At 52.2% G+C, this 24,561-nt stretch overlaps 2 protein-coding genes and 1 pseudogene across 3 annotated transcripts; 1 reads left to right on the forward strand and 2 right to left on the reverse strand.

Moving 5' to 3' along the window:
- Window positions 1-4,053: 4,053 nt before the first annotated feature.
- LOC128802177 (olfactory receptor 14J1-like) lies at window positions 4,054-5,847 on the forward strand (annotated as a pseudogene).
- Window positions 5,848-11,155: 5,308 nt separating this feature from the next.
- On the reverse strand, window positions 11,156-15,324 carry LOC128802185 (hydrocephalus-inducing protein homolog). The gene is made up of 3 exons (XM_053968432.1): window positions 14,922-15,324; window positions 14,696-14,814; window positions 11,156-13,291 (listed from the first exon to the last, which is right to left on the reverse strand). The coding sequence occupies exons 1-3, from the start codon at window positions 15,095-15,097 to the stop codon at window positions 13,077-13,079; spliced, it is 510 nt and encodes a 169-aa protein (XP_053824407.1). The 5' UTR covers window positions 15,098-15,324; the 3' UTR covers window positions 11,156-13,076.
- A 565-nt stretch (window positions 15,325-15,889) lies between these two features.
- On the reverse strand, window positions 15,890-22,370 carry LOC128802178 (uncharacterized). Of its 2 annotated transcripts, none has more exons than XM_053968419.1 (3): window positions 20,138-22,370; window positions 19,843-19,937; window positions 15,890-18,041 (listed from the first exon to the last, which is right to left on the reverse strand). In XM_053968419.1, the coding sequence occupies exon 1, from the start codon at window positions 22,110-22,112 to the stop codon at window positions 21,072-21,074; it is 1,041 nt and encodes a 346-aa protein (XP_053824394.1). In that variant the 5' UTR covers window positions 22,113-22,370; the 3' UTR covers window positions 15,890-18,041; window positions 19,843-19,937; window positions 20,138-21,071. The 2 variants fall into 2 exon arrangements, with proteins under 2 accessions (XP_053824394.1, XP_053824396.1); XM_053968421.1 differs by having other exon boundaries at window positions 19,570-19,937.
- Window positions 22,371-24,561: the final 2,191 nt, after the last annotated feature.

Below are 24,561 nucleotides of genomic sequence, written 5' to 3' on the forward strand. Positions count from 1 at the left end.
TAATCCCCAAAAGGTCCAGAGAGGGTCATCGCCTCATCCACGACCTGAGGGAGGTGAACAGGACAATCCAACCCATGGGTCCAGTTCAGACACTGCTGCCCACCAACTCAGCCATCCCCAAAGGACAGCCATGCACAGTGCTGGACATCAAGGACTGCTTCTTTTCAATACAGCCACAACCCAGGAGACTAACGAGAATTGCGAGTTTCTGTTTACAGGACATGCTCGTGGGCCGTCCCTGTAACGCGTACATCCCGGTTCCAGAGGAAAACGACAAACCACCAAAACGCCAGACAGCGCCCAAGAGTCCTATACCGGTGAGACCCAGACAGCAACGGTGGCTTTGTGTGATCTTGTTATTAGGGCTCATCGCCGGAGGGCGAGCTAATCCAGACTATTACCCCCATCAGCCATTCAGGTGGGTCATGCAATATCTTTCAAGTGACAAGGTATTCAAAGAAATCACCACGGCAGGCACCCCATCCTTCGTGTTCCATATCGCCGATCTGTTTCCAGGACGACCAAAAATACGACCCCAGCACCCACACGTCATGTACATGTACCTATGCTACTGGTGTCCAGCCTCCAACCTGGGGAAGAGGTACTGTAACTACCCGGGGTGGGGATATTGCGGACACTGGGGCTGTGAAACCATTGTCACAGATGCCAGACCATCAGGAGAGGGGTGGGAACCGCAGGAGCCCGATAGATTTTTACAGTTCACCTGGGCACCTACCGGCTGTAAAAAGCCCGCCATCGCGAAAGGGGTCTATAGCAACCATTATACACAGCCCAAATATCGGAAGTGCACAGACTATAACATGACAGTTCTGCAGCCAGAACACCCTAATTGGGCCACAGGCAGAACGTGGACTGTAGTCCTCAAAGGGCCAAAAGAGTGGGTGAATGTGCGAATTATCAGGCTCCAACCACCAGCACCCCGACCGGTAGGACCCAATAAGGTCATTAAGGATGTGCTGAAAGGGAGAAACATAACCCATCCCAAACCACTACCCACAAAGGCCACTGATATCCCGACCGGCCATGCAGATGCCTTCCAAATAGGCCGCTTAGCCGAGTCGGACTCAGACCCAATCTTCCGCATGCTAGAGGCTACCTTTCTATCCTTGAACGAATCCAACCCGAACCTAACCAATTCCTGCTGGCTTTGCTACGATGTTAAACCTCCTTTCTACGAAGGAGTTGCTCTAAACACCCCCTTCAGTTACTCAACAGCTGAAGCCCCCCACCAGTGCAGATGGGACACTCCCTGTAGGGGAATCACCCTGGGTCAAGTCACAGGCCAGGGCAAATGCTTTGGCAATGCAGCCTTGGCAAAGCAGAAAGGCAACTTCTGCACCGAAGTTGTCAAGCCCAACAGAAAGGTCAACAAGTGGGCGGTCCCATCCGCATCAGGGATGTGGGTTTGTCAGAGATCTGGGGTGAGTCCTTGCGTGTTCCTTGCCAAGTTCAATGACGCTACCGATTTCTGTGTCCAAGTTCTAATTGTTCCTAGGGTCCTGTACCACTCAGACGAAGTGGTATACCACCTCTTTGAGGAGCCCGGCCGACTCCACAAAAGAGAAATAATAACGGGAGTGACTATCGCAATGCTGCTCGGCCTGGGAGCAGCTGGCACAGCCACGGGTGTCTCGGCCCTTGCGACCCGACACCAAGGGCTTGCTCAGCTGCAGATGACCATCGATGAGGACCTGCAGAGGATCGAGAAATCCATCTCCTTTCTAGAGAAATCAGTTTCCTCGCTTTTGGAAGTGGTCTTACAGAACAGGCGAGGACTGGACCTCTTGTTCATGCAACAAGGAGGTCTGTGTGCCGCCTTGAAGGAGGAATGCTGCTTCTATGCGGACCACACAGGAGTCGTTAAAGACTCCATGGCAGAACTCCGAGATAGACTGGCTCAAAGAAAGAAAGACAGGGAAACCCAACAGAGCTGGTTCGAGTCCTGGTTCAATCAATCGCCATGGCTCACCACTCTAATTTCCACCCTGATAGGTCTGCTAGCAATACTGCTTTTAACCCTTACATTCGGACCATGCCTGCTAAACAAGCTGGTCTCATGTGTTCAAGCTCGCCTAGAACGGGCCAACATCCTGTTTATAGGCCGGCAACAAATGCTGTGAACCAAAAAACCGAGGACACTGCCAGTCGCAAAGGTTCTCTAAACTTCCCTTGCGAAGATTACTCAGGTTTACCAAAACCCCTTTTCCCTTTTCAAATTATAACTTTATACCTCACCTTAGTGCCTATGTTTATAACTACCTCATTCATTAGTAAAAAAGGGGGGGGGAGATGTGGGAGATAGGGACAGGCGAACGGAAAATCTCGGGATGTGACGGAAAGCAAGACCCTTCCCCCCTCATCCTGCTATAAGTGATCAATCACCCCTGAAGCATGCAGCCCCTCCTAACTCCAGTAGTTTTCCACTCCTTACTAACCCTAGCCAGACCCACCGTCCCCTTTTGATGTAGCAAAGCCCCCTTGACTATTTAACCCCACGAGATGAGATAATAAACGCCATTTGACCATCCACCACATTGGTGTCTGTGCATGTCAGTGGCCCGAGTGACCCGGGGGAGGCCGGGTCGCCGTGCTGTGTCTTGAAACCAGGTCGCCCGCCTTCTCAGCAGAAGGCGACAGCTTCCCATAATCTGCTCTGGACTTGGAATGTGCCAAATATACAGAGGGAAGACAGAGATTAATGGACCATAAAAACTTCAAGCTTTCTCCTTGTAGCCGCTGAAGTTCAAGGACTTGGAAACTTCTGCTTTTTCAACTGTTCACCACATGCCACTCCTCTAACTTTTGCCCGGCCATAAAACCTTCCTGTGGCCCTGTTTGGGAATTGACACTCATATTTTTCAGGAGAACCACAGTGGAGGTCAGAGATTTGGGTGCTGAAGCCTGTGGGAGCCTTGCCTGAGTCACAGAGAATCCCAGTGTCCCTGTTTTGTTTTTTTTTTTTTTCCCAAGGAGTATCCAGATGCTTGTCCCAGGTTCCAAGAAGGAAAAAAGAAGTGGAGAAGTGGTTCCCAAGACATGTCCATGGCTGCAATTCCTGTTTGACATAAGTGAAATTAGTGAAAGGCTCCTGCTTCTCTCTTTCCACAGGGCCACTGTGGATGCATCCGGGATCTCTGGTGACCCAGCTGGGAAAACATTTCAGGCCACTGCCTTGACTGTTTGCTCTGGAACTTGCCCAAGGAGCCACAGTGCCCATGGGCAAAGATTTTCCTCTGGAATGTTGCTGCTTTGTGCTCCATTGATGAGAGAGCAGAGTGTCCCCGTGGGGGATTCTTGACTAGATGGACAAGTGCTATGATCTCATTGATGTGCTGACATCATCTTGAAAAGGAATTGTGCAAGACTCCGCAGTGTCCTAATTGGGGAACTTTGGCTGAGGCTTTGGCTGAACTTTGGGCAAGGCTTCCTTGGAGATCAGTGACAGTAAGGGGGATGGAACCGGATGGCAATGGACCCTGTGCTGACAGCCCCAGGAGAACGAGCTGGACATTCACGGAGGCTCCCAGTGTGGGCAGATTGGCCCCCCAGCTTTGGGGACTGTGGGGACTGCTGGGCTCCAGGACGGTTTGGATGGGTGGTGATGAAGGATCTCTGAAGCCAGGTCTTTAGAACATTTGGTTTATTCTAAGGGGTGAAGGGCCCTGCTTGGAGTTGCTAGCCGCAACTCGTGGCAGGCCCAGGGAGAGCAGGGGAGAGAGAGAGAGAGAGGGTGAGTGTCCCAAGAGGAAGGTCCAAGAGAGCGTCTGGTCCCTCGGCCACACCTTATCAGGGGGCTTCAAGGTGGGCTGGGACAGGACTTGGGCCAATGGGGTTACAGATACCTGATACTTCAGGGGAGGGTTACAGGTGTGGGATGAACCATACATTGGGGGGTGAGACAGAACATTCCATTTGACCTTTGGATCTATCTGTAAGTAAAGGCCATTGTTTAATCAGAAGGGGGGATTGCTTTCAACTTGGCTGTATTATTGCTTTCAAGTTGCTCAGTAATTAAGGTTTGGTATTTCAAATCTTGTTCACATCTCAATATCTGTATTTTCTGACTCTTTTGCCAGGCCATCCGGCTGGAAAAGAAAGAGGGATCTCCCAGGATTTTTCCTTTTTTACATGTATGTTCACAGAGGCTTATCAGCTTTCTCAGCGCTTTAACAGATTGTCAGTTCTCAAAGCTAATTACTGATTGCTTTTTGTGTCAGACATGGAGGAAACTGCTAGCAGCTTCTCTTTGCATTTCTTCCATAAGCGCCTCCCATGCAAAACCACCCCACCATAGGAACAGGGGGCTGGTGAAGGTTGCCATGGAAACTGACCATAGCAACAGGGGGCTGGTGATGTTTGCCTAGGAAGGAACCGAGTTGCCACAGGCCCTCAGAGGGGTTCCATGGGGACTTCCCAAGAGTCTCCAGGCTGTTCAAGAACTGGAATGTCACAGGCAGAGACAGGGGCTCCATGGAGACCTCCCAGGGCCTTCTGGAGATGGTAAAGAGCCGTGTGGTCAGAGGCAGTCACAGCCATTCCATGGTGACATCCCAGGGCACCTTGGGCTGCAAAGGCACCGATCTGTCACAGGCACTCACGGGGGCTCCACGGTGACATCCCAGGAGTCCCCAGGCTGCCAAAGAGCCGGGATGTCCCAGACTGGCACAGGAGTTCCTGTCATGGACAGAGTGGGAGCTTCAGCAAAAGCTTTGTTTCTTTATTGGAGAAACTCCTGCTGAGTCATGAGGTGGAAAAATGGCTTTGATTTTGGTTACAGGTATCTCCTCTAACTCATCACTGTCTTTTTCCACAGGGCAGAAGCCAATGCCCAGCCACAGCCAATGTCCAACAGCAGCTCCATCAGCCACTTCCTCCTGCTGGCACTGGCAGACACGTGGCAGCTGCAGCTCCTGCACTTCTGCCTCTCCCTGGCCATCTCCCTGGCTGCCCTCCTGGGCAACAGCCTCATCATCAGCGCCGGAGCCTGCGGCCACCAACTGCACACGCCCATGTTCTTCTTTCTGCTCAACCTGGCCCTCAGCCACCTGGGCTCCATCGGCACCACTGTCCCCAAAGCCATCCAAAATTCCCTCTGGGACACCAGGACCAGCTCCTATACAGGATGTGCAGTCCAACTATTTTTTTTTGTCTTTTTCATTTCAGCAGAGTTCTCCCTTCTTACCATCATGTGCTATGACTGCTACATGCCCATCTGCAAAGCCCTGCACTACGGGACCCTCCTGGGCAGCAGAGCTTGTGCCCACATGGCAGCAGCTGCCTGGGCCAGTGGCTTTCTCTTTTCACTGCTGCACCCAGCCAATACATTTTCCCTGCCCCTGTGCCAGGACAATGCCCTAAGCCACTTCTTCTGTGAAATCCCTCAGATCCTCAAGCTCACGTGCTCCACATCCTATCTCAGGGAACCTGGGTTCATTGCAGTTAGTGCCTGTTTAGGACTCATATAATTTGTGTGCATTGTTCTCTCCTATGTGCAGATCCTCAGCGCCATGCTGAGGATCCCCTCTGAGCAGGGAGGGCACAAAGCCTTTTCCACCTGCCTCCCTCACCTGGCCATGCTCTCCTTGTGTGTCACCACTGGCACATTTGTCTGCCTGAAGCCCCTCTCCATCTCCTCCCCATCCATGGAACTGGCACTGTCAGTTCTGTACTCGGTGGTGCCTCCAGCCCTGAACCCCCTCATCTACAGCCTGAGGAACCAGGAGCTCAAGGCTGCAGTGTGGACACTGATGACTGGATGATTTCAGGATCATTCAAGTGCTGGCAAATCAATTGTAATAAACCACAAATCACTTGGGATAAAAGTCACCTTTGATGCTTCTTGATGGTTATGTCTTGTTTTTTTGTTCCTTTGTTTTATTTTTTTTCATCTAGTCCACAGAGGAAAGCCATTCCTTGTGGCATTTCTCATTTTGTTTCTCTTCACCATCCCTGTAGCCACAGACTGTGTCAATGAGGGGCTGTGCTCATGGTGGCTTTAAAGGAACTCAAGGATCTCCCAGCAAAGTTTTTTGCAGAGATGCCCCTTTTGTTGCCTTCTCTAGAGCTGCAGCAGCAATGTCTGTGTGCAGAGCTGGGGGCAGATCAGTGCTGGCTCAGCAGCTGTGCCCAGCAGCAGCAGCACTTGGTGGTGCCAGTGCTGCTCCTGTGCCACTGCCCGGCTGCCCTGGTGGCCCTGGTGTTGCTGCAGGGCCTGAGTGCTCTCGGGGCCGGGCACAGTCCTGGGGGTGGCAGTGCCAGGGCTGCAGCAGGGACAGGCCATGGGCACTGCTGGGGCAGTGCTGACGCCTCAGGCCAGGGCCTGGGGACTCCAGGCTCCTTTGCCCAGGCTCTCTCAAGAACACGGCCAGGCCAATGCTCAACAGAGAAAAACCCCCGTCAGCAGCCCCAGGCTGGCCGTGGGCAGGCTGGGGGCAAACAGCATGGCTGGTGCTCAGCCAGGGCCCTGGGGGAGAGGGGAAGGAACAGCAGAGCAGGGGCTGGTCCTTCCTCACTGTGCTGGACAGCCCATGGCAGTGTCCCAGAGCGTCCTCATGGAGCTGCCAACATTATCTCCCCTCTGCAGCCCTGGCCTCTTCCCCAGCTCACAGAGGTGACACATCCTTGCAGGCACAGACACAGCAGCACTGGCTCAGGAGCCCCTGTTTGCACTGCACAGAGCTGGTGGGAGCACAGCCATGCTGTTGGTGTGGGGACATGAACCTGAGGGAGCACAAATGCCATCAGCCCCTGAGGCCAGGAAGGGCTGTGGCATGGCAGGGAAACCACTCAGCTTTGTCCTGGCCTCTGCAGTCAGTCAGAAAGTTTGTTCCCATCAGCTGGGAGTTTCACCAACGCAAAGGACGTTGTCTTTATGGGCTTTCCCCTAGGAGCGCGGGGGAAATGGCACCAAGGGAACTTTGAACTTTGAATACTCTTGGCCTCTCTAAATTGAGGCAAGTGACAATTGCAGAGACTTTTTCCACAAGAGCGCTCCTGTCATCTGTGGACATTGTACATATGTTCGCCAGTAGGGCCAGAAAACTACATAACCCAGAGTAGGTGTAGTGTTGTTTCCTTTTTACTGCCTTTTGTTGGTTTTTATTATGTTAATTTTGTATTGTTATATAGTGTTCTTTTTTTTGTACTGTCTTATACTTTTTTTAATAAATTAGACCACAGCTAGGGACGTAGGGCAGCCGTTAGGTAGCTGATAGTGAGCAGGGACAGAACCTATTATTTCATAACGTGTCAATTTACAACCAAATTGGACCACTTCACCGGACTTGTCCAAGGTGGACGGGCCACCTTTACTTAACCTGGAAAAGGAACATATATTCTATATATGTGTTTGAAAAACAGCCAAATACCTCGTCATCTAATTAGTGACGTGCATGAATGGATGAACGAGATTCCCACTGTCCCTACCTACTGTCATGAATAAATTCAGTAAAGTTAAGATAGTTGAAATAAGCTGATAATTGTTAGACACCTTTATTGTACACCATATTCACTCCAGTTGTACCCTTGTTGTAATACCCCCCCCGTTACTTCCCCCACTGTTGAATTGTTGTACCCCCTTGTGTTAATACTCCAGTTGTACCCCTTGTTACTTCCTCCACTGTTGAATCCCTTTATTGGTACCCTTATTGAGTCTCTCGGGTATTGCCTCCGCTGCTCCCAAAATGGCGGCCGGAAATAGCTCCGGTAATATGCAAATGAAGCTAGGCAGAAGAAGACTCCACAAGAGGCCCCGGAAACAACGAGCCGACATGGAGATTTAGAAAATTAAGTGACAAGACTCAGTGGGGAAGAGTCCCCCTGTACCATCAACCAGGTTTTGGAGATCACCACCATCTAAAGGTAATCAGACTGAGATGAGGACCCTAGTCAATGAGCTGGGAGACGTCTTCCTAGGCACGCCCGCGAGGACTGGAGTCCCAGTTCTGCTGCAAAGCAAAACTGATCACCTCCTCCTCTGCGTCGCCAAAGGGAGCAGCGGCGGTGAGCGCGACCCCTCAGGCTCCCACCCAGAGCTGATCACTCAGTCAAGGCCTTTAAAAGGAGCTGGTCTCCTGGCCCATTTCTATCACCTACTATCCAGTGAAACTACAGCCAAGGGAACGGGCTTGGCGGAATCAACAGGGAAAGAAGACCCTGTTGAGCTTGACTCTAGTCTGGCGCTGTGGAGAGACATGAGAGGTGTAGAATAAGTGGGAGGCCGGGCGCGCGCCGGGCGCGGCGGGGCGACCCGCCCGCCGGCGTCCCGGCCGTCGGTGAAATACCACTACTCTGATCGTTTTTTCACGTATCCGGCGAGGCGGGGGAGCGAGCCCCGAGGGGGGCTCTCGTTTCTGGCGCCAAGCGGCCGGCGCGCGCCGGCCACGACCCGCTCCGGGGACAGCGGCAGGTGTGGAGTTTGACTGGGGCGGTACACCTGTCAAAGCGTAACGCAGGTGTCCTAAGGCGAGATCAGGGAGGACGGAAACCTCCCGCGGAGCAGAAGGGCAAAAGCTCGCTTGATCTTGATTTTCAGTACGAATACAGACCGTGAAAGCGGGGCCTCACGATCCTTCTGGCTTTTTGGGTTTTAAGCAGGAGGTGTCAGAAAAGTTACCACAGGGATAACTGGCTTGTGGCGGCCAAGCTTCTCCTCACAGGACTTGTGTTCCAGACCCCTCAGCAGCCCTGCTGCCCTTCTCTGGACACTCTCCAGCCCCTCCATGTCCTTCCTAAATTGGAGACCCAGAACTGCACATAGCACTCGAGGTGCTGCCCAACCAGTGCTGAGTGCAGGGGAAGAATCACTGCCCTGCTCCTGCTGGCCACAGCTTTCCTGATCCAGCCCAGGAGCCATTGGCCTTCTTGGCCACCTGGGCACACTGCTGGCTCATGCCCAGCCTGCTGTCCATCAGTCCCCCAGGTCCCTTTCTGCCTGGCAGTTGTCCAGCCCCTTTGTCCCCAGCCTGTAGTGCTGCAGGAGTTGTTGTGGCCAAAGTGCAGGACCCGGCACTTGGACTTGTTCAGCCTCACCTTGTTGGATTTGGGCCCTGGATCCAGCCTGTCCAGGTCCCTGTGCAGAGCCCTCCTACCCTCCAGCAGATCCACACTCGCACCCAGTTTGGTGTCATCTGCAAATCTGATGATGGTGGACTCAGTCCCCTCATCCAGATCATCAGTGTAGATGTTCAAATCCACGCTGGCAGGCTCTGATCCCTCGGCCATCCTGCAGGTGCCCTGTGATGGCACTCAAGGTGATGATCTCTTCCATAACCTTGCTGGGCACCGAGGTCAGGCTGACAGCCCTGGAGCTGCCCAGCTCCTCCTTCCAGCCCTTCTTGGGGATGGGGTCACATTGGCACCTCCAGTCCCCTGGGACCTCCCTGCTGAGCCAGGACTGATGATAAATGATGGAGAGCAGCTTGGGGAGCTCATCCACCAGCTCCCTCATCCCCCTAGCATGGATCCCATCTGATCCCATACACCTGTGAGCATCTGAGTGGCTCAGCAGGTCACAACTGCTTCCTCCTGGATTACAGGGAATGTTCTGCTCCCCGTCCCCATTTACCAGCTCAGGAGAACACTTGTCCTGAGGACAACCAGTCTTCTTGTTGAAAACTGAGACAAACAAGGTGTCAAGTAGCTCAGCCTTTTCCTTCTCTTTAGTTACTTGATCTTTAGTTCTCTCTGAAGGAACTGAGCTTGTGACCCCTTTATCTTTAGTTATATTCTCCACTGCATCCAATAAAGAATAGAGATTCTCCTTCTCCCTGGTTTTGCTAATTTTTTTATTAAAAAAAATTATAAAATATTTTTTATAAAAATATTTTTTTTTACAGAAGCCACTAGGTTTAGTTTTAATTGAGGTTTCACCTCTCTAATTTTCTTTCCATATAGCCCTAAACAAAGTCCATAAACACTTCCTAAGTTGCTGGTCCTTTTTTCCCCTGTGTTCCCAAAAAAGCTGCATGGGCAGCCTGGACAGTAATTTTCCTCACTAGCTCATCTTTTGGCACGCTGGGACAGGCTGCTCCTTCCCCCTTCAGATTGCTTTCTTGAAATGTCTTCATCCTTCCTGGACCTCTTTCCTTTCAAGGCTTGATTCCCTTAAAAACACCTGGAAACTGACTGAGGCTGCCCTCTATGCCCTTGTCCAGATCAGCAATAAAGAGATTTAAATGACCAGGCCCCAGTCCTGAGCTCTGGGGACACCCCTGGATGTGACTCCATTCCTCAGCTGCTCTGAGTGCCAGGGCTTGGCTGAGGGAAATGGTGGGTGGGGGTAGGGACAAAGTGTTTTTGATTGTCAGCCATGAAGGCTCTTGATTTTCATATCTGTTCAGACTGCATTAGGAGGTGCTGGGGATCAATATCAATTGGACATTGCTGATATCAATCTATAAACAGGAAGAGAAAACTTAACAGGACAAAACTATTATCTCTTCATTGTTTTCAATATATTAGATTCACACTGAATACACTTCTGAAATCTGTCTAATTAACCACAGAAGAACTGAAGACTTGAATTATTCCCATGGGCTTCTCTTGTTTGGGTGTTTTGAACAAATGTTTATGAGCTTTTCTCACTGAATTCCTGAATTGAAGAACTCAAGAAAGAAGAGGCCTGTGGAGTAGTAAAATCCATCAGCAACCTCCAGGTGGCTGAAGATGCATCCTCATCAGAGCAGCAATGAGCAGAAATGGGCACAGCTTTGTGGCTGCCCCAGCTCTGGGATGGGCCCTGGGCCTGGAGCAGGAGCAGCTCTGGAGGGCCCCAAGGCCGGGGCTCTTGTGCTGGCCTGGGCAGATGGGATGGCAGCAGGGGCTGCAGAGCTCTCAGCACCTGAGCCCGAGGGGAGCAGGGCAGCCAGGGAGCCTCCTTGTGCCTTGGCCAAGCCCCTTCCCCCATGGCTGGGGCTGAGTCCTGGCTGAGCTGCAGCTGCTGCTGTGCCCTTGGCAGGGGCTGAGGCCGTGGGGCCAGTGGCCAGAGCAGCCTGGCCTGAGCAGAGCTGTGGGGCCAGAGCCGGCTGGGCTGTGCTGGGGAGAGGCCCTTGGTGCTGCACAGAGCTCAGGGCAGCTGGCAGAGCTTGCAGGGAGCTGGGCTGGGCTGGGAGAGGCTGACAGTGATCATCTCAGCCTGGCTGAGCGTGCAGGGGCAGGAGAGCGTCCCTGGGGCTGGGCAAGCAGAACTCGGAGGCACCAACGGCACCAACAGCTGGGAAATGGAGTGTGGAATGTGGCTCCCTGCCTTCAGCCGCTCCCCCCGCTGCCGTCCCGCCGCAGGCTCGGCCGGGGCCGGGGCTGAGCAGCAAGGAAGGAAGGCCGGCAAAGCAGAAGGCTCGGCGAGAGCCGAGGAGCAAGCTCCTTGGGAAAGGGAGGGCGCTAAGCGTGCCCGCCCTGCCTCTGCAGCGGGCTCTCGCCCTGCCGGCCGAAGGCCCCGGCTGCCTGGGTGTCGGCCCGCTGCCGGCCCTCCCGCCGCTGCCGCTGTGCGAACTGGCTGAGGAGAGACTGGGCCGGGGCGGGAAAAGTCTGCAGGCGGCGGCAGGGAGTGCGATGGGGGAGGGCGGGGAGCGCCCAGCCATCGATGGGCGGGCGGCTGCGACAGACAGGGGCAGGGACAGGGACAGGGGTAGGGACAGGGATTTCTTCTTTCTTCTTTCTGCTTTTTTTATTTCCCCCAGCTATGGTTTACAAATGATGAAAAGCCATTGCTGCTGCTGCTGCTGCTGCCAGCAGGAGTGCACTAAGTCAAACAGAACCCCCCAGGAAGGACGCAGCTGTCCAGGCCCCTGGCTGCAGGGAGGGTCTGAGCCTGGTGTTAATACCAGAGGAAGTGCAAAAGACACCTGCGTGTGGTGTGGGCAGCTGAATGATCTGCTCTGCCCGGTGGCAGAGCTTAAGGAAGAAGTGGAAAGGCTGAGGAGCATTAGGGAGAGCGACACAGAAATAAACTGGTGGAGTTACAGCCGTCCAACCCTGAGAGAAGCTCAGCAGGAGCCAGAGGAGCCCTGCCCTTCTTGGCATCAGGCAGAAGGAGGAGACCTAGGAGACAGTGGGGAATGGAAATGGGTCTCTGCTGGGGAGGTCATAAAATTCCGTCCTGACCCCCACCACCTACCCAGGTACCCTGACAGAATAGGTATGAGGCTTGGCTCCAGAGGCTCTGCCAGATGACACTACAGAAAAAATTCTGCCTGGAGAGTCTCCCAGCTGCACTTGCTCTGTCACACAGATCACAGCCTCAAGCATTAAGAGGAAAAGAAGGGTAGTGGTAGTAGGTGACTCCCTTCTAAGGGGAGCTGAGGGCCCTGTAGATCGACTGGATCCATTCCACAGGGCAGTCTGCTGCCTCCCTGGGGTCCAGGTACAGCAGGGATATCACCAGGAAGTTCCCTAATGACTAAATGAACTTCATCTGTTCACCACTGTCTGGGCTACAGTGACCGTGAAAGAACAGAGTTCTCAATATTCGGTGAAACAAGGAGGGGCATCAACAAAACTTCCACTCTGGACTTCTGGAGGGCAGATTCGGCCTGTTCAAGAGACTGATTTGGCGAGAACCCTGGGAAACAGCCCTTAAAGACAAAGGGGTCCAGGAAGGATGGACATACTTCAAGAAAGAAGTCTTGAAGGCACAGGAACAGACTGTCCCTGTGTGCTGAAAGGCGAGCTGACAGGGAAGACAACCAGCCTGGATGGGCAAGGAGCTTCTGAAGGAACTAAGGGAAAAAAAGAGGGTGTATCACCTTTGGAAAGAGGGTGAGCTGTTGAAGGATGTTGCCAGGCCATGGAGGAAGAAGATCAGAGAGGCAAAAGCCCAATGAGAACTTGAGGAAATCCAGTCATTGCAACCAACCTTTCCTTCCCAAAATGCCATCCTTGGTTGGAGAATAAGTGGAACTGGAATGCTAAGTGCTGAGCTCCTGAAGCCAGCAGGGACACACACCTGAGAGCCAGGCATGGTTTCCTTGGCCTAAAGCACTCAAAAGCACCAACACCCCCCTGAGGCCACACGTCAGTTTTAGCCGTGGGCCGTGTATCTCACTGAAATGGATCTGTCAGACCAACCTCCTCTTCTCTTTATTCTCTTCTTCCTCAGTAGGAAAAGCCTTCCACTGGAAGTGGGCTGTGACGTTACTCCTGTTTTTAATGAACATGGTTGCGTGGTTGGACATGGTGATGAAAGTCGTCTCAACCTCCACGAAATTTGTGCTCAACCCAACACGGACAGCTCCAGCTTCTCCGTGGAGCTCTGTGTGGATAGTTTCTTCACCTGGAACAAAGCAAAGGGGAGTCTTTGCTCAGCTCAGTTGCTGATGGAAGCGCAAGGACCAGAGCAAACTGCAGGTCACAGGATAAAGTGTCACAGCTTTTAGCTGAATGAGCAGTTCCATGGATCAGTACATTTATCACATCCTGACAGCTCTGGGGGTACAGCGTGAGGATGTCCTGGGCACCTCCTTAAACACCTGATTTCTGAGAGTGTTTGTGCAGATTTGACCCCAAGGTGACAGCACGTACAGTGAGATTTGTCAATGTGCTCCAGTGACCCACTCAGATCACCGGGATTTCTGCATCAAAGTCCTTCAGGTGACGCTGAGGAGCCCAGTTCAGTCCTGGCTTGCCCAGGGTCTCCCCTGGGCATCCCACGAGACTCCTGTCTCTCCTGATCCCTTGCATCCCTTGTTGCTGACCAGCAAATACGCCTGGGGGCATGTGGGCAGCAAAAGGAGGCCCAGAGGAACAAGTGAAGTGACAGCCCACAGCAGGAGGGGACACAGGTGAGGAAACACAACCAGCCTGGCTCTGCAATATGACAAACCACTACAAAATGAACACCGTGAAAATCATCATCATCTCCCTGTCCAAACCCACAGCCGCATCAGTCGTGAAATATTTTATATTGTTCTGATCTCAAAACCCAAGCTGGAGCATTGCAAATTCAATAAAAAAGGGACAAAGCAAAGATTAATGAGAACAGAGCAGCTTCTACATGAACACTGAATGGGATTCCTCAGTCTAGAAATCAAATGCGAGATAGATGTGAGAGGTTTGCAACAGCTTGAACAGCCTGGGAAATGGGGACGAGGAAAAATTTGTCTTGATTTGTCACCAAACAGGAACTCGAGGGCCTGGAAACGTTATTAGACAGAAACTAAATATATGTGGAAGGGCAACATAGAAAAAGGGTCTGCGACAAGCCAATGGAGAAGCAGCATACGGGACAGAGGTGTGCAAGAAACACATTGCACTGGAGAGAGTCTGATGGAAACCTCACACCTCGCATACAGCACTGCCCAGGAATAAAACAAAACTTCACCCAGGCACAGCCACACGGTCGTGCAGAATCAGGGTTCCTCCTTCCTCCACTCAGCAACTCCCAGCAAAACAGGAGTGCAAAAATCTTAGCCCTGTTAGAGGGGATCCACTTTATCAAGCCCCTAAACACCAAGGGGCTTGATAAACACAACAGAACAGTTGATCACACAACAGAAAACAGTTATCAACACAACAGTTGCTAACACAACAGAAAACTCTGTTTTCTTTGGGGTAAAGATGGAACAGGGGAGGGACCTCTGGAGGGAATGGAGGGGGATGGGACAATCCCCATGGGATGGGACAACAGGGAGCGATGGTGGAGAAGTGTCCTGTGCCCCGTGCAGGGCCCAGCACTCACCGGTGTTGCAGCACAGCCACCCGGAATGGTCACCGGTCGTCAGCGGGTGAAATCCCACTGTCACCCGCATGCTGTCGCCAGCGCCCAGAGTTCCCGTGGTCGGAACCACGGAGAAAGGACTGCAACACAAAGAGAGGGCAGCAGCTGCAACGCTCTGCTTCCTTTTGTTGCTCTTTCCCAGCCCTGTTATCACCCAAAGGTGTTTTGCACAAGGACAGATCCTCACCTCTGGGTGCTCAGCTGGTAATGAGCTGCCCGGTTACCGACATTGCGAACCAGCAGAGTCTTCTGGGTGCTGTACTTGACCGGACAGGCCGAGAAGTCCAGCTGGTCAGGGAAGTTCAGGATAGCTCGGCCACCAATGGCCCGAACTGGCACAACTATCCTTTCGCTTTCAGTCATGCAGACGAGCTGGTGGGAATAATCCTGCAGGAAAAGAAACTAGCTCAGCACAGGACATTTAGTGCCATCCCCATGGCAGAAGAAAAACCGTTTCCTATAACCCTTCAAGGGCATCAGTTTACCTATTCCACCCTAAAATGAACACTAACTTCTACTAATATGTCACATTTTAAAGGCACCAGTGCACTTTGCAAAACCTATCTCAGTGGCATTAAGCTCTTGTGTCACTTGGGTCATCCGGAGAACTGCCCTAGGCCACCATAATTTTTACTCTAAATTTTAATGATGTTAAATAATTCCTAAGTCCCTTCTAAGGAACATGGAGCTAGGGAACTCAGGACATTCCTCTTTAGGTTTCTGTATTCCCACTGTTTGAGAATAGGACAAAGTGTTAAACTGACTCTAAGCAGCAAAAAGAAGATGAGGAAACAGCTGCACCCAAAAAGCTCCTGCACCTCTGGCCTGGTGTAGAAACATCAGTTGGCTCAGAACTGCCCTCTACCTTTGCCTCTCCAACCGAGTCAGGAGAAGAACAGCGCTAAGAGGTGGCAGCATGCTGTTGGAAAGAGCCTCTGTTTTCCTGCAAGGCTTCCTCCCTTCCATGCCATGTCCTAAACCCTTCTGTATGAACAAGCCTCCGGATCACAGCACTGAGATCGCACTTGCCAGGGCCCCAGCACCGCTGTTCAAACCTCCACACAAAAGCACCTTAGGCAGGGAACAGCTGCCAGGTGACAGAGCCACCAGAGTGACAGGCATGAAGACAGAGGCACAGCAGTGTCACTGCTCTGGGCTCACAGCTCTGCCTGCAGGTTGCGCCTGCCCTACACGAGCTCTTTCATGCCGTTGTGTCCACTCGGCAGCCGCTCGAGTGACCCGGCCAGGTGACACGGCGACGGTGGAAGGCACTGCCTTCGGTTCCCCGCAGGGTTTTCCAGGAGTGCTTCCAGAGGAGCGACCGAACGGCTAACCCACTGAAGGATGAGGCTGACTCTCTTGGGGGCGAACGTCAGGGTTTTATTAGAAACTCCAGGAGCTCCAACAAAACTCAACAGAAGCCAACCAACGAGAGCCCCGAGAGGGACTCTGCCACAGTTTATAAAGGGGGGAGTGGAAGGGGAGAACAACCAATGGGGTAGAACCGGGGTGTGGCTTTCAAGGGGATGGATAGGGATAACAACCTATTAGGGGAAAGTAGGGGAGGGGTCCCTGGTCCTGATCCAATCACTCGACGCCCCTGATGGAAGTTTCTGGGTGGTGGGAATGGGCTGCCGAGTGATGGACAGGGCACCAGGGAGGGGACTCAGGAATGACTCAGCAGTTCTGCTGAGTCAAGGGGCAGGCTTAGGGAGGAGTGACAGGGGTTGAACCAAAGGGATATGGGGGGTAACAGGGACAAACCATTCTCAGAACATAGGCAACAACAACAGTATGAATGAACATAATAAAACACAATACAACAATTCCCCCTTTTTGTTTTAAAAAGAAGGGAATGGAACTTAATAATTAAACAGAATTTGAGAACTAAATAGAAGTGAACTCAGTCTGAGGTAAATACTCTGATTCCGGGTACAGGTCCCCAAACCACGGTTGTTGAGTTGGAGCTGTTTCATGCCATGGTTGCTCTTCCGCCGGGGTCTCCTCTGGTGGTGTTGAAACAGAGACCCGGTTCACCTCAACCGCGGTGTTTACTAAGTTGATGAGCATTCGTTTGAGGACACTGAACCCGATAATGATGACAACCAAAACAAATAAAATCAAAAGTCCAATCTGAAACAAAGACTGTACCCAACCCGTGAGTCCCCATCCTTCAAAGACATTCCCCAGCCAGTCTCCTGATTCCTTCTTAATGTCCGTTATCATGTTCTGCATCTTATTTATTGTGGCGTGGATGTCCTCAGCATGTGATGTTAGGTTCAGGCAACAAAGTCCTTCAAATTCTTCGCACCGATGATTGTGGAGGAGAAGGAGAAAATCAATTGCTGCTCGATTTTGAAGGGTAGCCTGCCTCGTTATCTCCTCATCAGATAGGAGGTCCGAATGCGCAGTTGATGTCAAATTTGCTTGTTTAGCAACCCAGCACTCGAGGTGAGCCAATTCCCCAAATGCTTTGGCTACGGCCACCCAAGGCATGAATGTGATGGCCGCAACCCCTTTTGGCTTTGACCAATGAATAATTTCCGAATCACAATTTGGGTCCAGATTCTTTAATTCTCTTTTTGGACGAGCCAATTGACGGCTCATATTTTTCTTCTGCCAATTAGCGATTTGAGTTTTGTTGGAAGTAAACAAGCCCAACCGGCCGAAGGTACAGGGGCCTCCGATCAGATGAGGGGGGATGCCAGCCCAAGCCCGATCCCCACAAATTAAAAAGGTGCCTTTAGGAAGGGAATGGGGTCGATTGTCTGGGGTGGATTTCAAGGGGATATGAATTACTTTTCGGCACCAATTTTTTGCGGTATAATTAATGTTGTACTGCTTGATTTCGGTAAAGGGCCGGACTTGGGGGTCGGGATCAACGGCAAAATGGATACAAACAAAAGCCTTAGAAGAACCTAAAAGATCTCATTCCTGCAGAAGGTTCTCCATGACTGGTAATTTTCTGACCCATTCTTTCCAGGGCTTAACTTCCTTGATTACAAAAGAGCGGGCCTTCTTTCGGGGGGATACAGAGGTTTTGGGAAAAACAAAAGGAAACTCATCCAGATTTAATGGGATCCCCACAAGGCAGGAGAGCATAGGTTTAGCGGCGGAGGAGGTAGATAGGCAAATGTGGTCTTGACTCATAGCTCTCGCCAGGCTGGTCCAGACATTGGCCTGAGGCTGAGGGATTATCCACGCCTGCTGGGGATGTAGGACGCTCATCATCACTGTGAGCAGGATGAGGCTCATCTCCGGTGTTATGATGGGTTGGGACATCTCCAAAGGAATTCTGCAAGGGAAACTGAAACATGACAGGATTAGAAACTTATAAACCTTAACTTCAAAGGAAGGACCTTTGGCGTCGCCTCCTCTTAAGACTCTGGTGGGCCCTTTCCACCACGGCTTGACCTGTCAGGGAGGAGGGGCCCACCAGAGACTTAAGAGGATTTTATGCCAGCAACAACCGACGATGAAGGTGGAGCCCCCCCAGGTCCGGCTGTCAAGAGCATTGTTTACATTAAATTTCCTGAACTGCTCTTTCGAAAATCTAAATCCACCACGGCTTGACCTGTCGGGGAGTAGGGGATGCCGGTCTTATGTTCTACTCCCCATTGCTGCAGGAAGCTTCGGAATTCCTTGGACTTGTACACTGGGACGTTGTCCGTTTTGATGACTCTCGGAACGCCGAGCATGGAGAAGGCCTGTACTAGATGGTTTTTTGTATCTGCTGCCTTCTCCCCTGCGTGGGTAGAGGTGTACACTGCACCAGAGAAGGTGTCAATGGAGACATGCACATATTTCAGCCTGCCAAAAGACGTGACATGGGTCACGTCCATCTGCCACACCTCACAATTATGCAACCCGCGAGGGTTGGCTCCAGAACTTAAGGAGGGTAGGGAATGTGACTGGCACGAAGGACATGTGGCCACAATGGCCCGAGCCTGTTCGCGAGTAAGGTGGAATTGGCGAACCAGGCTGGGCGCATTTTGATGGAAGAGCTGGTGGCTGATCTTAGCCTGTTGGAATACGTCTGGGAGCGGGGCCATCCTGACTGCTGTGGCTGCAAGGGCATCGGCACGCTGATTGCCCTCAGCGATGAACCCCGGCAGGTCTGTGTGCGACCGCACATGCATCACATAATGCGGTTGCTCTCGGTGGGAGACTAATCTTACTAATTTTGAGAGCAATTTATACAGGGGAATGTTGGACACCTCCTGCAATATCGCATTCTCTGCTCTGGACACTACACCTGCTACATAGGCCGAATCTGTCACCAGATTAAATGGCTCAGAGAACCTCTCAAAGGCTCTGACGACTGCAGCCAACTCAGCTATTTGGGGTGACCCCTCTACCTCGGCGATATCTGCCTCCCACCGCTGAGTCTGAGGATCCCTCCAAGTCATCGCTGACTTGTGGGATGCTCCGGATGCGTCGGTAAAGACTGTCAGGGCTTTAAGAGGTGTTCTACTTTGAATGCTTTTTAATGACAATGTAAATTGAACATCCAAATTGAAAATTTTGTGGGCCAGTCTCTGCCCAAAAAACCTGGGGAGTCGGGATGTCAATTGTGACTCCCCATTGGGCCATCAGGTCTCTCCCCCACAAGGGTTCCGAATAGTCTAAAACGAATGGGCATATAGAAGCAAATTGCCCATTCGGCCCCTCAATTTTCACGATGCTTTTTGACTGTTTAGCCAATTGAATTCCTCCTACACCCTGTACGTGTCCAGCCACGTTCTGCAACTCCCAATGTGACGGCCACTCCTGAGAGGGAATGATCATCACATCAGCCCCGGTGTCCAAAAGTCCTCTCATGTATTTGTACTCACCTCCCCGGCGCAGCCCGCACGGAATCCTGGGCTTTTCTCTTCCCAGCTCCTGAGTCCAACAAACTGTAGGAATGGACCCCAGGCATTCGGGGTCCCACGGAAGCTCAGGTACCGGGAGAGCCTGGGCGATTACTTGACCCTTCGGCAGGTACACCGGAGGGTGAGCACAGTGCAGCCATAACACTAAATTCCCCGGATCAGCTGTTACCAGACCCGGGGCAATGGTAATGTCGAGAGGCGTGTGTTTGGTGTCCCCAAGGATGATGTACTTACAGTGGAATTTCTTCCAGGTCCCGGGTATTTCGGTGTCCACGGACACGAACCGCCAATCGCTGTTTCTTAGGTGTAAAGATTCTGTCAACACCAGCCTGAAAGAGCCAGAGGAAGCGATGATAGTTAGGATGGGGTTAGGGTGATCGGGATGCTCCCTCAAGGGGAATGATAACCCCACAGCTTCTCCTGTGCTAGCCACTGGTTTAGTTGTAGTCCAGTCCAGTAAAGGAATGTCCAAGTTCCCAGGTAGGTCCTCTATCTCCTTGTCCCTCCCTGTAGATGATACGTGACCCACCCTACTTGTGTCCTTGCGCAGGGAGGGACTGCGCTGGCTGTTTAGGTTTTTTGAGCCCCCTCCTTGGGAGGGCTTCTTTGCCCTTGTTGTCTCTTTTGAAAGTCAAAAAATTCAGTTCTCAAAGGGCAATTCTGAACCCAATGCCCCTTCTGGCGACAAAGGTGACACAGCTGGTCCCTGTTGTTCCCTTTTGACGGTGGTCCCGGGAAACGTTGAGGTGGAACGGCCGGTGGAATGAGCGGTGGCTTGATGTTGGCCGCATCTGCAGCAGAGATCCTCCTTGTAGAGCGGTAGCGGTCCTGCTGATCCTTCTGCGGGATGGTGACTTTTCTCTTGCACACCTCCAGCATCGCGTGGAGGGTGGGGGTTGGATCCAAAGGCAGGCTGAGAATGGCGGCTCTGCAGGGCTCGTTGGCGTTGAGCCTTGCCATCTCAGTAAGGATCCCTGCTTGGCTTCTTCACTTGGCACCTGCAGGTCGATGGCCTTCCGCAACCGCTCTACAAAACTCACAAAGGACTCAGAAGGCGACTGTTTAATATAGACATAATTATCTACAGGCGTTTCAGGCTTAAGTTTGAAGAAAGCCTTTTCAGCTGCCTTCAGGCTCTGCTGCAGAGCCCCCCTGGGAATTTTCTCGGCCTGCTTCTGCCCTGACACCCAGTCTCCTTTCCCACACAATTGGTCAAGAGATAGAATCCAACCCTCAGCGTCAAGTGCAGTATCTTGGTTGGCCCATAACTCCGGCAACACAGCCCAGACCTCTCTTTCCCATGCCACCTCCCATAGCATGAACTCTGTTTGTGTAAGTAGGCATGAGAAGAGGATCCTTAGCTCTGCCGGAGTGTACTCATTTGATGTTAAAGTTGCCTTTAGTAGGCCTCTGAAATATTAACGTTCCCTCTTAAATTCTTTAAGAACTGCAAATTCTTAAATTCACAGTTCTTTAATTGTCTGCTGAGGGATCGGCGACCACTGGGCAAGGAGCCTACCCTCCGGCTGCGGGACGTATGGAACCGGCGCAGCTGAAAGGGTAGGAAGGGTGTCAGGCAGGCCTGGGTTCCCACAACCCCCCGCCCCGGAAAACAAAGCGTGGGAACCGGAAGGAGGGTCGTGGGAACCGTGGGAATCAGGGGTGGGACCGGAAGGGACCACAACAGGACCAGTGGGAGGGGCATTGGGTGATGACGTGTCCAGGTGGATGGTGACATCAGGCGGGGTTAAAGATGATATGGGAGGGACGGTGGGCGGAGAGGTAGGACTGGCGGGAAAACCGGAGGGCCGGAAGGGGTTGGGTTCGGGAAGGATGGGGCTCTGGGGAGGAGAGGGAGGAGGATCACAGGAAGAAGAAGGACAAGTGGCGGGAAACGCCGCGTGGCGCCCGCCATTTTGTGCCTCCTGGGGGCCATTTTGAGGGGAGATGGGATCAGGGACATGGAACCTAACTGTGGGTTTTTGGGACGGGGCTGTACATTTAGGAGAAACTGGGGGACAGGAAAGATCCCGAGCAGTCTGGCCAGGACTGCCCAGGCGGGGGTCGTGAGAATTCTGTGGGGAGCCGGGGAGACGGTGGCAACCCTGCACCGAATGGCGGGTTGCTCCCCTCAGAATTCCTGAACGAGGAGCAGCGGGAGAGGAAAGAGGGGTAGGATGGGATGAACCGGGTTGTGAACTGGGGAAAAGTTTGTCATTGGACGGCTGTCTCTGCATTTCATTTTTGACAATATTACGAATTTGCAGGGCCAGATATGTGAATTTAGATAGGGATGGATCCCCTAATCTTAGAATTTCATTCCCTACCCTGTCCCAAAATGACACTTGTAATAATTTTTGGGCCGAAACATCAGGGAAATGCAGGGACAACCACCTGGCAAACTTCTGAGCTTCGGATTTTTTAAACTTTTGTTCCCTCCCCGAAAGGATGCCCACAACTTGGTAGTATAGGCTCTTCTGCGAGACAGACAGCTGTGCACCCATGCTGTCGGATGTTACAGTTGTCTGGCAGACCCGATCCCCAGCCAGAAGAAAAGTAACAATCAAAAGGCAATCTGCCCTGGCTACCCAGCAACCTACCTAGAGGTTGCTTAGCAACCTGCCCAGTGAAATCAAGGAGAACCTCCCTCCCCCACTTAAAGGGAAGACAAGGAAATGACCCTGAGACAGTTAGGCTACGCCCCCGAGTGGGCAGAGTTGCTTAGAAAGACCCTCAACCTCCCTGAAAAAAAGGAGAGATTACAAAGAAGCAACTTACCTAAGTTGCAAACTCAAAGCCAGGGCAGGAACAGAAAATCCAGGGCAGGAACAGAAAGTCCTCGGCTGGGGGGCTTCAGTGGGGGTCTGACCTCTCGGGTGCTGGAGAGGCTACCAGACCCTTCCCCGGGAGCGCCACTCCCTAAAACGGAGTCTGCTCCCACCGGGGTAGCTTGACGTCCACAGGTGATAAGTCCGGAGCCACAGGAGACTAGGCTAGTCCACCAGGAAAATCCTAGGGAAGAAGAGCGGTCCCCCGAAGCGTCCGGGCACCCCCTCCGTGGGGTCCGGCGGTGTTCTCAGGCGCCACGTTGGGCGCCAAGCTGCCGTCGTGTCCACTCGGCAGCCGCTCGAGTGACCCGGCCAGGTGACACGGCGATGGCAGAAGGCACTGCCTTCGGTTCCCCGCAGGATTCTCCAGGAGTGCCTCTGGAGGAGAGACAGGACAGCAAACCTGCTGAAGGACGAGGCTGACTCTCTTTGCGGGCGAATGTCAGGCTTTATTAGAGATCCCAGGAGCTCCAACAAGACCTAACCGAAGCCAACCAACGAGAGCCCCGAGAGGGCCTCTGCAACAACTTATAAAGGGGGGAGTGGAAGGGGAGAACAACCAATGGGGTGAAACTGGGGAGTGGCTTTCGAAAGGATGGATGGGATTAACAACCTATTAGGGGAAGGTAGGGGAGGGGTCCCTGGTCCTGATCCAATCACTCGACGCCCCTGATGGAAGTTTCTGGGTGGTGGGAATGGGCTGCCGAGTGATGGACAGGGCACCAGGGAGGGGACTCAGGAATGACTCAGCAGTTCTGCTGAGTCAAGGGGCAGGCTTAGGGAGGAGTGACAGGGGTTGAACCAAAGGGATATGGGGGAGTAACAGGGACGAACCATTCTCAGAACATAGGCAACTACAACAGTATAACCAAACATAATAAAACACAATACAACAAATCAGCAATCAAGCAATCAGTGCAGGACTGCTTCTGATGCCTTGAATCAAGAAGCCAGATAAGAACAGCAAGCCAAGAGAAGAGAAAAATGGGGAGCCAGGAAAAAGGACCAAGAAGATCTTTTCAAAAGTAGATGAAAAAGAAGATCACTTAAGAAAGGTCATTATTTTTGCTTCCAGGATCTGTTCCATCTAGATAGGGCCAGACTTGCTCAAATTATCCTGAATGACAGAGAGTGTTTGTCCTGTGAACTCCCACCTGCTCTTTGGGCATTTGTTTCCTCTTCAGTTTCATTGGATTGAGGCAATGACCTTTTCAGAGAGTGGGGAGGAGCTCTCAGAACTCCCCTAACCCCATCCCTGCACAACACTCAGAACTCCCAGCAAGGAGATGTCGCTGCTGTGTGAGTCCAAGAGAGGCAAGAAAGGAATGTTGTAGCAAGAGTGAGGTGCACAGGAATGTGTCCAAGTTTTCCTTCTCTCTGTTCATCAGCATTTGTTTTCTCTGTCTGGGCTCACAGGCCCCTCCAGAGAAGAAAACCGAGGGATCTCCTTGACAGAACCTCAGCAGTGGGGCATCTTCAGTCCAGTGAGCTCCAGACCCCAAGGGACCTTTGTGGCCCTGACTCCAGTGCTGCCTGCAGGGCTGGATCTGCGCCCACACAGGAGACGAGAGAGAACAGCTGGCTTGGAACCTCTTCTAGCTGGGACCAGCCGTGTCTCTCAAGGCTTTGGGCAGAGCTTGAGCTTCCCCCCACCAACATGCCCAGGTGCCCAAGGGCAGGTTGGTGAGAGCAGCACAGGTGAGTGCCCAGCCTGACAGAAGGAATTGCTGTGGCAATTCTAACTACTAGATATCTAACTAACTAACTAACAACTTGTGACTTTGTTTTTGAGAGTCTAGCCACAGGTGGATCTGATTGGTTATTAGGTTCAAACAATTTTCACTAGACTCCAATTAAGTAATCACTCTAGGTGAACAATTTTCTAAACACATTCCACAGAGGAAAAAAAAGGAGCAGAAATAGAAATTGTTTTCTCTTTCTTTTTCTCTGTGCACCTGGATGAAAAATCTTGAGAGAGAGAGAAATGTGCTTACTACACAGCACAGGTGAGTGCCCAGCCTGACAGAAGGAATTGCTGTGGCAAAGGGAAAGGGAGAGAACACACGCTCCGGGCTTCAGCTGCACATTGCTTTAACTTGGCTCCGGTGGCACAGCCAGGCAAGAG

Source organism: Vidua chalybeata, chromosome 34, assembly GCF_026979565.1.
Source record: "Vidua chalybeata isolate OUT-0048 chromosome 34, bVidCha1 merged haplotype, whole genome shotgun sequence".
In the NCBI taxonomy this organism is placed as follows: domain Eukaryota; kingdom Metazoa; phylum Chordata; class Aves; order Passeriformes; family Viduidae; genus Vidua; species Vidua chalybeata.